This window comes from Clarias gariepinus, chromosome 4 (genome assembly GCF_024256425.1).
Source record: "Clarias gariepinus isolate MV-2021 ecotype Netherlands chromosome 4, CGAR_prim_01v2, whole genome shotgun sequence".
Taxonomy (NCBI): domain Eukaryota; kingdom Metazoa; phylum Chordata; class Actinopteri; order Siluriformes; family Clariidae; genus Clarias; species Clarias gariepinus.
This window is the reverse complement of record NC_071103.1, coordinates 15,347,112-15,363,328: the sequence shown is the minus strand read 5'-3', so window position 1 is coordinate 15,363,328 and position 16,217 is coordinate 15,347,112. Positions and strand designations below refer to the sequence as shown.

The window sequence follows — 16,217 nt, the reverse complement described above, 5'->3', positions numbered from 1 at the left end:
TTAACTTTTTTGTTTGTTTTATAGAATTTAAATGTAAATAATTGGGCAGTTAAAGGAATATACAGGTTTACAGTCATATAAGAGGATGGCAATACATATTTGGATATCCAAGCTTCTAGGCAGTCTGCAAATTGATGGATGGATTTAATGCCCTTTATTTTAGTTAACATTTTAGGTGAACACAAACTCTCTTTTGTGAAGTTTTTATGCTAGTAAAATAAAACGTTTGGTCTAGTAAAGTAATAAGATTTGGCTTTAAGTAGAAGATTCCTTGAACATTAAAATTGTTTTAACTGGTGGGAAATGGCAGGATGGTGGCATAGTGATTAGCACTGCATTCTTGCATCTCCAGGTTTAAGGATGCATGCTCTCCCCATGCATTGTGGGTTTTCCTTGTGCCCTGAGTCCTCTGGGATGCAGTATGCTCCAGGCCTCTCATGACCCTGAACAGGATAAGCAGTATGGAAAATAAGTGCATGAGAATCATTGGGAGCTAGCAGTCTTGCACCTACATGGTCATGAATCAACCTTAGCACCACAAAACCACCAAAAGACATGAGTAAGACCTTTAACTGCTATAATATACTTTCTCAGTTCTACATTGTTTTGTGAAATGGCCAAGTGTTAAATTTTGATTTACATTATTGTGGTATGTTTTATTACTAATATTACATCGAAATGTATCACAGTACTTTACTCTATTCGATCACTACATTTAATATACTGCTGGCAGTAAATGACTGTATATTTTTGGTACTTTTACAGCACACTATATAAAATACTAAACACTACATATGTTAGTAGAAAATATTTGAAAAGTACAGCACAGAACTAAGGTGGTGAAATGCTCACACAGGCACTATGTGTTCACTCATGTTGGCTGAACAAAGAAGCCATTTTCAGTATAGCAGTTTACTAATACACCACTTTGGCCAGTCTGGTTTAACCGCAGTGGATTCAAGCTCAGCTTTCCATTTGGCTATAAACAGGAATCCACAGCCACACTGCACACCTTTGATTTTTTTTTTTTTCATTTAAAAAAAAATAAAAAAAGAAAGAAAACTATGCCACACTGCATTCTTTTTATATAGATGTTGAATTACTTTTCATTTAATATGAATGACTTTTTTTTTCTTTGCCAGGATCCCCTGAGCTAATATGTCAGGATAAAGTTTGGCTGTTAATGTTATACAGTGTTCTCTTTGAAGACTCACTGTTCATTCATACTCTACAAGCACTAATTATGAGTGCACTGTGATAGGCCTCCTTTAACATTTAGTTGACTTGATTTCAAATAAAGCATTAAATATCATTACCCACATGAATCAAACAACACAGGGAGTCATTCATTTCCCTTATTTTGCCTGACATTGAACTGAAGGTCAAACCAATATTTACGTATCCTTGACTTGACAGAAAGCCATGAGTGGGGAAAAAAATGGAGAAGAAAATGATTAAAGGAGCAGGGGTTTGGACCGCAAACACAAAGACACATAATCGTCTCTCCATGTACTCAATAGCAGTAGGTGTAGGGGCAGCTGCATTGCTGTTAATTCTCTCTGTGTTAGGCTGCCATTTTTTAAGGCAGAGAAATCTACACAGTCATGAAGATGATAAAAGAGGGCTTTACTCTAAAGGTAAGGACATTTTGCAAGTCGTTTGTGTTTTGCTGTTGCATGACTTTATGAAGAAGTTTAAATTAACGTTGCCACCAAGGATAATGAAAATAAAAGCATTATTTAAAAATGATCAAATACAGAAATTGGTCAATAACAAAATATTAGAGATATAATATTATACCATTCAGGTAATATTTAACTGTATATATTTTTTGATACAATGCATTAAATATATACAGAACAAAACTCAATTAAGTAGCCCTCAATAAGGTCAGGTCAGTTATTGTAAACTGGTTGAATTTTGTAACAGGCTTTCGTTTTTTTTTTTTTTTCATGTAGACTCACTCAAGAGGCTATATATATATATATATATATATATATATATATATATATATATATATATATATACAGTGGGGCAAAAAATATTTAGTCAGTCACCAATTGTGCAAGTTCCCCCACTTAAAAAGATGAGAGAGGCTTGTAATTTTCATCATAGATATACCTCAACTATGAGACAAAATAAAATAAAAAAATCCAGAAAATCACATTGTAGGATTTTTAAAGAATTTATTTGCAAATTATGGTGAAAAATAAGTATTTGGTCACCTACAAACAAGCAAGATTTCAGTCTCTCACAGACCTGTAACTTCTTCTTCTGTCCTCCACTCGTTATCTGTATTAATGGCATCTGTTATCAGTATAAAGGACACCTGTATATAACCTCAAACAGTCACACTCCAAACTCCACTATGGCCAAGACCAAAGAGCTGTCAAAGGACACCAGAAACAAAATTGTAGACCTGTACCAGGCTAGGAAGACTGATGGAATGGAAGACATACAAGACCACTGATAATCTCCCTCGATCTGGGGCTCCACACAAGATCTCACCCGGTGGGGACAAAAAGATCACAAGAATTGTAAGCAGAAATCCCAGAACCACACGGGGGACCTTGTGAATGACCTGCAGAGAGCTGGGACCAAAGCAACAAAGGCTACCATCAGTAACACACTGCGCCGCCAGGGACTCAAATCCTGCAGTGCCAGACGTCTCCCCCTCCTTAAGCCAGTACGTGTCCAGGCCTGTCTGAAGTTTGCTAAAAAGCAAATATATATAATATACACTAATAATATACAGTTTAGGCACAAAACTTATTGACATACCAAATAATTTCCACATTTGGGTTATTAAAGAAGCTCCTCGGAGGCCAGTGTTTCAGACATGAAGCAGGCAGTCTGATCATGCCTTTTGAAAATCATGGTATGCGAGCACTAGTGAAATGCTGAGATACACTGCCAGTCAAAAGTTTGGACATACCTTCTAATTCCATGTTCTTTCGTAATTTTTTAATTCCTTCTACATTGTAAAACAATGCTGAATGCTTCCATAATTTGAAATATTTGCACTATATGTTTATTTGAATAGTTGATACTGAGATGTGATTCTTACATATTTTCTGTAAAGCCTTCATAACGGCTCTAAACTGAAGTGTTTTTTGTTAATTGGTCATTTTTGAGGCAGGTCAAAAACTTCTATGCAGCAGAGGTAAATTTTGGTCTTGCTTTCCTGGGATGGTCTTCATGGGAGCAGATTTCATCATGGTGCTTGATGGGTTTTGCAAATGCACTTATAAATGCACAGTTATGCTCCCAGCCAGGCTCGATTCCTGTCTCTGTGTGCATGGAGTTTGCATGTTCTCCCCATGCATGGTCGGTTTCCTCCCCATCTCTCAAAATTGCCCGTAGTTTGTGAATGAGTGTGTGAGTGTGTGTATGTATGTGTGTGCCCTGCGATGGATTGGCACCCTGTCCAGGGTGTACCCTGCCTTGTGCTCTAAGCCTCCTATGATAGGCTCATGGTCCCCGTGATCCTGAATGCAGGATAAAGCGGTATAGAAAAAAAATATTGAATTAGAAGGTGTGACTAAACTTTTGAAAGATACTGTTAGTGCATTAGTGTATCAGGGGATTATATAGAAAAATGAAAAGGGTTTTTACTCTCACAACTGTATTCTGCACAATCAAAAGTACCTGTTTGTCCCTGTGCTGCATAAGAGTCCCAAGTGAATGACCTAGTTAATCATTAAATTTTGCTACTCATTACTATCCAAAATCAGTGGTCCTGTAGACTTTCTGATCAGTAGATCAATTTAAAATGACCAAGCGCCATAACAGTTTTTCATCTTTCTTTTCTCCAGCCACTGTGTCCAAACCTCTGCATGGCCTCTCTCTGCTTGTTCCCTCACTGCCCGGACCGCCCTCTCTTCCCTTCCTTGGAAACATGCTTGAACTTAGCCAAGACCATTTGCCCTTATACCTGACTGGACTGGCTCGTCGTTATGGGAGTATCTACCGTCTCCACTGTGGAAGCACCAGTAAATAAATCAGAGTTCACAATTTCAGCTTTATGCTGTAACTACTTGTAAGTATTTAAAACTGACATTGGTGGTGGTTAAATATTTTTTTCCCTGTATGTCTTGTGCAGCAATGGTAGTTCTGAACAGTAGTGAGGTTATTCGTGAGGCTCTGGTTAAAAAGTGGTCTGACTTTGCAGGAAGACCGCAATCATACACAGGTAAAGACTTACAGTATATATTCAGTTATACTTTTAAGATTGCTGTAAGTTTGTTAAAATCAACTAAACACTTTCTATACCTTCTCTCGCTTTATTGGCTCTTGGTCAGCTGATAAAGTGTCAGGTGGGAACTACTCCATCTCTCTGGGGGATTACAGCACGGAGTGGAAGTCCCACAGGCGCCTGGTCCATAGTGCTTTACAGCATTGTGTTGTTGAGTCTCTCCACTCTCTAATTGAAGAGCAAGCGCTTCACCTCAAACAGGTACAGATAGCAAGTATGTCTTTGTGGTTTTAAATGAAGTGCAGATAGTAGAGTACAATTTTTTTTGGTTAAATTTGTGTAAATCAAAATCATGAATGAATAAATTAATTAATTAATCTCTCACTTATTGTCTATACCGCTTATCCTGTACAGGGTTGCGAGGAACCTGGAGCCTATTTCAGGGCACTCAGGGCACAAGTCAGGGTACACAATGAACAGCACACCAGTCCATTCATATATATACCCACCTCATGTATATTTTTTCATATTGCTTATTTTATAATAAAATTCGTTTTATCTAATTTATAAACCAAAAACTTGTAAATTTATGTTCTAATATGATATTTGAAAGAGATTTGATAAGATCATTATGCTTGATGCTGAATATATTTGAATATTTAAGGAAACTTACTTGGGGGACATTCTACCATACTCACTCACTTACTCTCACACACTACGGGCAATTTGGAAACAGCACTTAGCCTAACCTGCATATCTTTGGACTGTGGGAGGAAACCAGAGTACCCGAAGGAAACCCTCCAAGCACAGAGACGGGAATCGAGCCTGGCCGGAAATCAAACCCGAACCCTTCAATCATACTTATTATTTTATATGCAAAAAAAAGCATTAATATTTCATTATCTTGGATGAAGGAAAAACAAATAAACAATACAATAATAACTTAATAAACAATAAGATACTGTCAACTTACTCGAGATACTACTCTAGATACTAGCTATTTAATAAAGTGTGTCTATTTCTATCTATATAGGTAATTAGATAAGCAATTAGATTAGAACTTCAACAAAACACAAATGTGTTTTTCATCCGTCAACAGGTGTTACTGGATTATAACAAGAAGCCTATGGATCTGTCTGAAGATTTCACTGTAGCAACCAGCAACATCATTACAATGCTAGCCTTTGGAAAATCAGTTAGTGACAGTTCACCACCTTTCCTGCCGTACCATGCTCTCTCATCAACACTAATTACAGCCTCTATATCAGTCCTTATCATTCACAGAGTCTCTTTCTTCCCTCAGTATGAGAAGAACTCAGCACATCTTGAGGAGATTCATGACTGTCTGAATAAGATTGTGTCTCTGTGGGGTTCACCATGGATCTCAGCTCTGGACTATTTCCCTCTGCTCAGAGTAAACACAACTTCTCATTAAATCCCTAAACATCATATTTTCCCTGGTGACAGCTACAAGTCTGATCTTATTCACCAATTACATCCTTTCAGAAGTTGCCAAATGTTCCCTTTACCCGTCTAATGAGAGAGGTTGCCAGAAGAGATGAACTAATTGGAGGACACTTAGATGAGTTCAAGGTACAAATACAGTGTTAAGGAAACAGTATTTTGTACTGCAAATATGTGCAGTGAATATGATATAATTATGTCTTATCTACTTTTTTTTCAGCAAAAGAAAGATAGTAAAGAAGGTCAAGACTTTGCTGCACCCCTTCTACAGCACCTTCAATCACCAAAGGGAGTCCAAACGATGGTAAGCAAGTATGATATACTGTGGGTGAATACTTCATCAAAGGACATCAACCAGGCTTTATATCATTTATGATAGTCATTGCACTGCTCTGAGTAAAGCGTGTGTTAGTTTTAAACATATGACAATATGTAAATCGGTTATTAGTGACTGGATCATGGGCACCCAAAGCTCATCTATGCCTGTTGAGATCAAAGTCTAGCCTGTCTGGTACGATCCCACAGAAAAGTCAGTGCAGCACAAAATGTTGAAAAAAGTCAGTGCTGGCCATGACAGAAAGGAATCAGAGCACCCAGAGCACCACAGCTTGCTGTGTATGAGGGTTAGCAGGTTAAGTGTTTAAATTTGTTGATCCAGCCTCCATACTCCCCGGATATCAATCCGATCAAGCATACATGGAAAGCCGCTAATGTCCAGGTTCAGGACACCACAGCACTCTGCCTGTGTGGCACTAGGGGAATCTAAGCAATACTAGGCTTAATGTTTTACATTTTAACATTATGTCTGGTCATTGTAGAATAAATTCCTACATTTGAATAAATTTCACGGCTGCATATACAATATTTATGTTTTCAATGACAATTACATAAACTTATTTAAATGGAAATTTGGGTATGTTCTAACTAGTTTTTTTTACAGTTAAAAACAAACATTACAGTATTTATTGTCTATATGGCTTATCGTGTGTATGGATATGGGGGCCTGGAGCTTCTTCCAGCATGGCAGGAACTCTCTGATAGTTACCAACCTAATAAACACTAATACACCCAGTCATAATACAATAAATAATGGGCAATGTATATTTTCTAAAATGATGTTTGATATGTTAGTGTGGTTCCACAATAAAAAATGAATAGGTATTATCCTACTGTATGTGCTTTTACACTCTCTAATAAATTACTTGCAATTTTGTTCTAAAAAAAAGAAAACATACTGTTTCCTCTCTTATACTGTAGACTTTGACAGACAGCCATATACACATGACTACAGTGGACCTGCTCATAGGGGGGACGGAGACGACTGCTGCCTGGCTCAGCTGGACCATTGCCTTTCTCTTACATAGGCCAGAGGTGTTCATACAAAATACTGAAAGAAATCATTCTTTGCCTAGTGCTCTCAGTGCCTTTTCACCTTTTTACACTGCATGCTTTTGATTTCACTACAGGTTCAGACTAGCGTGTATGAGGAGTTAAAGAGTGTGCTGAAGGGCCAGTATCCTCGCTACAGTGACAGACACAGGCTGCCCTATCTGAGTGCAGTGATTAATGAGGTGCTGAGATTGAGACCTGTGGCTCCACTTGCTGTGCCACATAAAGCTATCAGAGACAGCAGGTATCTGCACCTTCTCTACAGTAAAATATACCATCAGAGAATTTAACTATAGCTGACAATTTGGATTTGTTTGTATCTGACTCATATTAGAGGAACTGACACTGGTGTAGCGATAACAGTGCTTAACACCTCCAGGGTTGGGGGTTCTAACGTCACTTCTGGTCATGCGGTACTGTATGTAGGCATTTTCATAGTGAGTGTGCTTGTGCCCTGCACTGGGTTGGCACCCCATCCAGACCCTGCTTTTCGCCAACAGTTCCCTGAGATGGGGTCCAGGCTTGGAGAATGAATAAATGTCTATGGCTGCACATAAAATTAGAGAACACAAAGAACATGACATCTCACTTAAATTGGTCAAATGGTCCCCATTAACATAATTTTTCATTAAAATTATGAGGTTAAGTCCAAGTATGTAGAAGAATGATAATGCCCCTGTGCACAAATCGAGGTCAATGAAGACATGATTAGTCAAGGGAAAAGTGGAAGAATTTAAGTGACTAGTGCAAAGCCTGACCTCTGCTCCACTAAACACCTTTGGGACGAACTGGATCACTGACTGTGCCCCTGGACTACTTCTGCCCTTGTGGCTGAATTGAAAAATCTCACAGTCACAATCAGAAATCTAGTGGAAAGCCTTTTTATAGAAATTTTACCTTGGAGAACCAACCACAATTGTGGCTATTGTCAGTGTGTCATACGGCTCATTGCAGGCAATGTGATTTGAGCATGGGCCAATGTACCATGTTGCTGCCAGTTTCATCCCTATTCCAGGCTGCTGACCCAGGATCAGAAGGAACATTGCGTCAAAATCTACCAAGAACTCCATCAGTGTGTCATGGATGACCCGTCCTTCATGTTGAGGATCATAAAACATGGGTGTATAGGTACAACCCTGAGACAAGCAACAGTCTTCACATTAGAAATGTCCCTACGACCGAAAAAGGCAAAGCAGCTCGACCAAGTGCGTGCTCATCGTCTTTTAGACATCACAGCATTGTGCAAAGAGAATTCATCCCCAGGGGCCAGACCATCACTAGCGAATTCTACTTTATGAGGACATAAGGCGAAAAAACAGAGCTTGTAAACAAAGCTTAAAAAACTATTTGGCCATACAGGTGTCAGAAGTATTTGGTTATACAGACAGATTAAGAAAGGCTTGACAACAGACCAATTAGAGTTGGTGGGCTGACAGAATATAGTCAATGTGAATTGGCATTGCATCAGTCTATTTAAAAAAAAATAAAATACCAGGTTTTCTTTTGTCAGCTTATTTGACATTATCTATTGTCATAGTAAAGTGTCATAGTTTTCAAGACTCAAGAACTATAACTAGGACTTCCATAGCCAGGGGCTACACCTGATAACACTTAGATTCCAAAATTAACACATGAACAAGCACTTGTCTTTTTCACACAGGTCCTAATTTTTTTTTTTTTTTTTTTTTAATGAATGGTATATACTGTACATTTGAGAGGTATGAGTGCAATGTTGCATTGGATGTTGATGAGGCATGATTGTTTCTTTAGTATTGCAGGATATTTCATTCCCAAGAACACCATCATTATCCCCAATTTATTTGGAGCTCACCATGATCCAGCAATTTGGGCTGACCCACACAGCTTCAGACCAGGTATATTAACTGTTAAATCTAATGATATGTTAGACCTCAAAAATGCATAAACCAAAGCTTAATAATGGTGATAGGACACATTCTTTATTTCAGAGCGCTTTTTGGAAGAAGACGGAAGCTGTCTCCGGTCTCTAGTGCCTTTTGGAGGGGGAGCTCGGCTATGCCTCGGGGAGTCTGTAGCTAAAATGGAGATGTTCCTCTTCACCGGCTATCTGCTACGCGACTTTCAGTTTCTTCCTGCCAGTCCCGAGGAGCCTTTGCCTGACCTACGTGGCATGGCCAGTGTGGTTCTTAAAGTCAAGCCATACAGAGTTATAGCGTGTCCTAGGGCCTAATAAATCACGGTAGTAAATCTTTTGTGTTTGCTTTAGAAGTTATGTAGCCCAAATTTGTTATCAGTAGGTAAACAGTATATGTTTATAGAATATATTACTTGATTATCTCAAAATAAATGTATTGCTCCAAGTTCATGACGAGGAGATTTTTCTGCCGAAACCTTTATTGTAAGTGATGTTAAAACTGATTTGAGTTTAGGCTTGTATTTTTACTCATAAAAGTTAACTTTAAAGCTGGTGCAGAATGACAGCTTCTACATTCTACATTTTCAAGAAATGTGAATGATAGTGACATGTTCAAAGTTCTAATAAAGAAATAAATATACTGTACTTTCAATTTACCATGATTTCTTAATTTAAAATGGTGGTTGTCCCTGTACGTTTCCAAATTGCCCATAGTGTGTGAATGGGTGTGTGAGTGTGTGTATGTGTGTGTGCTCTGTGATGGATTGGCATCCTGTCCAGGGTGTACCCTGCCTCATGCCCTAAGCCTCCTGGGATAGGCTCTGGGTCCCCGCGACCCTGAATACAGGATAAAACGGTATATAAAGATGGTAATGCTGTCAATTAAAGGCAGCATTACCATCTTTATATACTGCTTTATCCTGTATTCAGGGTTCTAATGTTTAAACTTAACAGCAACTATGCTCAAGTCTCATAGTGGAGAAATCTCAGGAGACCTAGGGCATGAGGCGGGGTACACCCAGTGCTAACTTCTAAGCCACCATGCTGCCTACTCTCTTAGTATACTTAAGTATTTTATGTATCAGTTCCTTATTAGAGTATTTTCTGTATGTGAAAAACATTTTGCTCCCTCCATTTTAAATACAGACTTATTACTTTTTAGCTGACAATCACACAACTGTGCAACGATATTCTAATACTGTATGAGAGTAAGTATTCCAAGTCTAAACATAAGCGTCACTGTCACTTATGCTATATCACGGCTGATGTACGCTCCACCTGAGAGAGACAGGAATTCTATCAGTCCAAGTTTACAGAAATGACTGGGAGGTTATTATGAAAGCACAGATTGGTCACCACACCAATACAACTCACGCATATGTACCGTATTCGAATTTTAAGGGTCTCTCAGCTTTATATATACTCAGCAAAAAAAAGAAACGTCCCTTTTTCAGGACTGTGTATTTCAACAATAATGTCGTAAAAATTTAAATAACTTTACAGATCTTCATTGTAAAGGGTTTAAACAATGTTTTGCATGCATGTTCAATTAACCATAATCAATTAATTAACATGCACCTGTGGAATGGTCGTTAAGACCTTAACAGCTTACAGAAAGTAGGCATTTAAGGTCACAGTTCTAAAAACGCAGGACACTAAAGAGACTTGTCTACCGACTGTGAAAAACACCCAAAGAAAGATGCCCAGGGTCCCTGTTCATCTGCGTGAACGTGCATTAGGCATGCTGCAGGGAGGCATGAGGACTGCTGATGCGTCTAGGGCAATAAATCGCCATGTCCGCACTGTGAGACGCCTAAGACGGCGCTACAGGGAGACAGGAAGGACAGCTGATCATCCTCGCAGTGGAAGACCACGTGTAACAACACCTGCACAGGATCGGTACATCCGAATATCACACCTGCGTGACAGGTACAGGATGGCCACAACAACTGCCCGAGTCACACCAGGAACACACAATCCCTCCATCAGTGCTCAGACTGTCCGCAATAGGCAGTCCATGAGGAGGAGATGCACTGCAGTACTTCAAGCAGCTGGTGGCCACACCAGATACTGACTGGTACTTTATGTCTTATGGTGTTGACTCTTTTAGTGTTCATACAAATATTTACACATTAAGTTTACTGAAAGTAAAAACAGGTGAAAGTCAGAGGACGTTTCTTTTTTTTGCTGAGTATATAACGTGGTCTTGATGGAGAAACGACTAATAAATAGAAAGACGGGATCTCAGAAAAATCATACAGGTCTAGAAATAACAATAAAAAAACATCCTAAGGAAGGTGATCTAAAAAATATACAGTAGACTAATTAATTATATTATACTATTTCCTTAAATGAAACTGGCTTAGTAGATCTTTTTTCATTCCGTTTAAGTTTTATTTAGTTAGTTTGTTTTGACGTTCTGCCGCTCCACGCTCCAGTCCAGCAGGTGGTGGTAATGTGCCTTTAAGTTGACTGCCAGCCGCCAAAACAACTACAAGGAAGAAGAACAAACTAATAATAATAATAATAATACGGGCTCGTACAGGCGGCATGTCCACTACAATAATTATGTTTATTGGCGCTGTGTAGTGTTATATAAAAACAGAAAGCCATTTGGGATTTAACAGTTGTCTGTAAGTAGTGAACTCACTGTATGGCATAACTTAATACAAGCTGCTTGTCCAAATAGTAGGTTATAATATGCGTAATTATACCTTAAATATATTTTTTCTTTTACTTATTTTTGTGACGTTAGTGTTATAGGCGGTTTATAAACGTTCTGTTTTTCCTGTGACACTGTTTCCGGTTGGTGAGTTCCAGACGTTTAGCTGCAGTGTGAGAACAGGACACAGCCTTACAGAGCAGATGGTTAACTTTAGACGTTGACATTGCTGACAAGTTCTGTAACTGTTTTTGTTTTGCAGTTTATTTCTTTTCTCCTGGTTGATTAGATCTCTAGTTGCTTTGAATGCATGAATGACTTTCAATTTTTTAATGTTCAGGCTGTTCTACCAGAGTAAGACTAAAACATATTAGTTTACTACGCAAAGAAACTGTATTGTAAGTTATCTTATAAGAAATTGAGATTTAGGTTCAGTTGTTTTTGTGGTTCGGTATGTTTTGGATCATTATCTATCTATAACACTGCCTCCTCCATGTTTAACAGACCATGTGATATGATTTGGAACATGATCCCTTCTATTCCTTCTACAAGCTGGATGAGAAGAATATGTAGAAGGAAAGGAAGGCCTAATGTTCTAAATTACACCAAATCATCTGTCAAACATGGTGAACACCGCCGTGTTCTTGACTTGGGTAGATGTTATGGGTTTTTTCTTCACCAAGGAATAAATTCTGCAGTCATCCACTTTAGTTGCTTTTTTCCCAGGCGTTTAAGTAATGCTGATCTTAGCAGTTCATTCTTTCATTAAAAAAAAGCTTACCGAAGTGTTTATTTGGCTGGTGGTACCTGTACAGTGGCTTAGTGGTTAGCACTGTTGCCTTGCCCCTTCAGGGACTGAGTTCGATTCCTGCCTCGGGTCTGTGTGCATGGAGTTTGCATGTTCTCCCCAGTCCAAAGACAAGCACGTTAGGTTTTTAGGCATTCCAAAACTGTCCACAGTGTGTAAATTAGTGTGTGTCTGTCTGTCTGTGCCCTTAGTCTGCTGGGATAGGATCCAGGCCCAGGATAATGGATAAAGACAAGGATGATGTTAATTTGGCCACTTCTAAAGTTTCTGCTGTCTCTCTGATGGGTCTGTTTTGTTTTCTTTAGCAAAATGATTGCTTCCTTTGCTTGCGTCGGCACCTCTTTTGATGGCATAATAAAAAAATTTGGAACAGCCACCTAATTAAAATTCACACTTGGAATCAACTCCTAGATTTAATCTCCTTAATTTGTCAGAAAATATAGCAATATTTCAACCTCAGTTAAATGATCCGGGGACAGTTTTACAGGTTGTATTTATAGTGTAATTAGTAGGGATGGGAATTACCAGGGACCACACTATACCACAATATCACAATATTTAGGTGTCAATTTAATCTGTATATATGTATATATTCTTTTAGCATCATGATTTTATAAGTATCCAGATTCGCTAATAATGTTCTTTTAGATTCTGTTACAATTCTAAGCAATCTTAGCAAATAATTTGCTCCTATGACACAGGATGCTGGGCTGCCTGCCTACAGTATGTGTGAATAGTTTAGAGCACCACCTGTAGGAATGGCAACATTTTACCACCTTAAATGCAAAAGTATAAATTTTGGAGTAAGTGTGACAATATATGAATTCCCACAGAAAAGAATCGTTGTAGATCCCTCCCCCATTTCTAGTAATTAGAATATATTTTACTCTTATATAACACATAATTTTGTTAATACGTATCTAGTGTACAGGTAAATGTCTAGTGTCTATATTTAAAATAAAACAAATGAGCATAAGCATATGTGCATGTCTGGACCTTAGAATCCTCCTTGTTGCGGCCGATGATGTAATATTTATGTTGAGATTTTGTTTACCAAGAGCACATTTTCTACTCCACAGGGCACTGATGGACATTGTACAGGAGTTGATCCCAGTGTCTGCGAATATCGTTCTGTCCCTCTCAGCTCTGTCTGCTGCTTTTCATCTGTTCAGGGTAAAATACTTAGGCCTTATTCAGCTGCCTGATTTACTAACTGCTTTCACATTTGACTTTTAAGTCAGACGTAAGGTGTGCTTCACAAAACTCTAACTCTGTGTGTCTTACTGACTGACCATCTTGCATGTGGTTTGCTTATTTGACTGGCCTTTTATCCAGAAACAACTGAAATCCAAGAAAAATACTACTCTTCAAACTGATTAGACATACTTCTTGGTTCTGTATTGACCTGGTTTGTGTATAGGTATATATAGAGACACCCGGCCTATCTCTTAGACTTCTCATTCTATGTCAACACTTTGGAAACGATTAGTGTTGAAATGATGAAAAATAGTGAGCATGTGTATACATGTTTAAAAGCCGCAAATATCAGTAGTCGGTATATAGTACCATAGTCATGCTGGCAACAACAGTATACTAAGTAATGTAATATTTATGAGTCAGTATCAGGACTTAGTCTGTAGAAGATATGTAGGTGTGTCCATTTATTATTAAAATGGGAAAATTACAAATAGCCTTTTAAATAATCCTTAAACTCTTTCTCTCTCTCTCTCTCTCTCTCTCTCTCTCTCTCTCTCTCTCTCTCTCTCTCTCTCTGCAGGACCACCGAGCTCCATCGGTGGGTTTTTTCTTCATCGCCTGCTCATCATTTCTGGCAGTTATCCCTCTGCCCCCATCTCTGTCACAGTTCCAGAAAGATCTAGAATGGGCAGGCGAGATACTGGGCCCCTCTCTTTCTGCCTTTGGCTTTTTGTGGCTCAGTGAAGATCGCTGGACTGCCCATGTACTCCTGACTGGTTCAGCACTTCTTCCGATGCTCTCTGATTGGCTGTCGGAGGACGGTTTGGTGATATTAACGCGTTGTGTGTCCTTGTCAGCACTTTCATGTGCTCTGACAGTGTGCCTGTTTGCTACCAGTGGGACTGGTGTGCTGGCAAGTGTGGCCCTCAGCCTTCCTGCACTTGTGGCACCCGGGGTCAGAGGTGGCAGCATGGTCTCTCTGATATCTTCACAGGGCACTGAAGTGTTATTGGCATGGAGTCTGAAAGTCATCATGGCGGTAGGGTGCTGGACAATGAAGACAGCTTTAGATACATTCCTCAAGAATTTGAAGAGCTGGGACTGAACCCTGTGTGTTACCACAACCAGTAAAATGCTACTTGAAGCTCATGAACTGATTTTCTGTTACGTTACAGTGAGACTCCACAGTGTGCTGCTGTTGCTGTATACCTCATAGGACACAGCCAATTTGCTCGCCCGCAGTAATGATGGTCATGAGTGACTCAAACAAATTCAGATGTACTTCTTTCCTCAAATGACTAACAATTTGGAGCGTAAACTTTGTAAACAAGAAACTGTAACCTACCAAAGCCATATTTAGGTACCTGCTACCTATCTTATTTATTTCTCCATATTAGCCTTCATAATAAGACCTCAGCTGTTCACTGGGACTAAGAAATATTACATTAACATTTTCTTATTTATTTATTCAGATGGGTGACATTAATTTAACATTATTTTTTTATCACCTTATGTTAAACTTACAAATTTCTCTAAATTCCTGAATTATATATAATTCATTATAGCATAATTAACTTTTCACATTTTACTTTTCTATTTAAACTTTTTATTTATTTTTAAATGTGCCTTAAAATTTTTTTTATATGTAAGCCTACAGATTTACACATTAAATAAACACTATACACAGTTTTTCCAAGGAAGAATCATACAGTATATTGTGTTGTATTTCACTAAGTCGGGTCTAATCGGGTCTTTGTGTACTTCATGAGTCAGCATAAATAGTGTACACAATGCTATTTGAGGTTGTGCCCAGACATACAGTATTATTAGCATGCCATATATTCCGTTCTCCTGTGTTCTCTAGCTCAGCAACTTCCACCACAAAAATAAATCAGCTGATCATCATCCGTCATCAGTCCATTTAAATTAATGTTTGTTTATTTCCTCAGTCTCTTACTCTGTTGCCCCAGGTTGCTTGTGCCTCCTGTCAGTAACTGATACTTTAGTATGATTTCACAATGCCTGATATATGCAAATTTCCCACAAATCTTGACTCCATGACATACTAAGGCAAATTACTGTTACAGGATTTTAACTGGACCTTATTACTGATTGTATGTATTCTTTACAAACTTCACAACTTTAACCCATTAACATTCTTCTTAACATTTTGGTAGAGCCACTACTGTATATCGAATAGAAAAATGTGTGCAACCTGATTGAGCTACAGTATTTCTAAAATTCACCAGAGACATTCTAGGCTAAGAGAAATCCACTAGATGTCACTGTGTCTTTAAATAGCATGCCCTTTCAATTGCCTTTTTAGAATAGCACAAGAGATAGAGTTGACCTGAAACAAAAATATAGCAACTGTGTTTGTCTTGCACATTCTTTTATCACAAAGTGACATCTCAACCGTTTGGAAGAGGCCTATACTGACATAATGAAAAAGAAACTGGCTGTTGGTATTATTAAGTGGAAAAAATGCAAAGAAACAATGCTGTTGCTTTTTTCTCAGTGACGTCTGGTTTGTAATTATATTGACATAATGAAGTGTTTGAGATAATTATGTTAACAGTCTTGAGGAATCCTTAAGCACTAACATGGT

The 16,217-nt window shown here is 38.4% G+C and overlaps 1 protein-coding gene and 1 long non-coding RNA gene across 2 annotated transcripts; both read left to right on the top strand.

Moving 5' to 3' along the window:
• The first annotated feature begins 1,474 nt into the window (after positions 1 to 1,474).
• Positions 1,475 to 9,451, top strand: LOC128520708 (steroid 21-hydroxylase). The gene is made up of 12 exons (XM_053495065.1): positions 1,475 to 1,637; positions 3,816 to 3,992; positions 4,103 to 4,192; positions 4,302 to 4,456; positions 5,295 to 5,390; positions 5,499 to 5,609; positions 5,702 to 5,788; positions 5,880 to 5,963; positions 6,917 to 7,030; positions 7,126 to 7,292; positions 8,819 to 8,922; positions 9,016 to 9,451. The coding sequence occupies exons 1-12, from the start codon at positions 1,508 to 1,510 to the stop codon at positions 9,255 to 9,257; spliced, it is 1,557 nt and encodes a 518-aa protein (XP_053351040.1). The 5' UTR covers positions 1,475 to 1,507; the 3' UTR covers positions 9,258 to 9,451.
• A 1,985-nt stretch (positions 9,452 to 11,436) lies between these two features.
• On the top strand, positions 11,437 to 16,082 carry LOC128520540 (uncharacterized). Its single transcript, XR_008357944.1, has 3 exons — positions 11,437 to 11,575; positions 13,492 to 13,585; positions 14,190 to 16,082. It is a non-coding gene; the product is annotated as an uncharacterized LOC128520540 (long non-coding RNA).
• Positions 16,083 to 16,217: the final 135 nt, after the last annotated feature.

What these genes read in the sequence shown, in the direction of transcription:
- LOC128520708 (XM_053495065.1), top strand. Translation starts at nt 1,508, where the DNA reads ATGTACTCAATAGCAGTAGGTGTAGGGGCAGCTGCATTGCTGTTAATT. An exon ending in AAGACCGCAATCATACACAG is followed by an intron (nt 4,193 to 4,301) that starts GTAAAGACTTAC and finishes GCTCTTGGTCAG; the next exon opens with CTGATAAAGTGTCAGGTGGG. An exon ending in TTCTCTTACATAGGCCAGAG is followed by an intron (nt 7,031 to 7,125) that starts GTGTTCATACAA and finishes ATTTCACTACAG; the next exon opens with GTTCAGACTAGCGTGTATGA.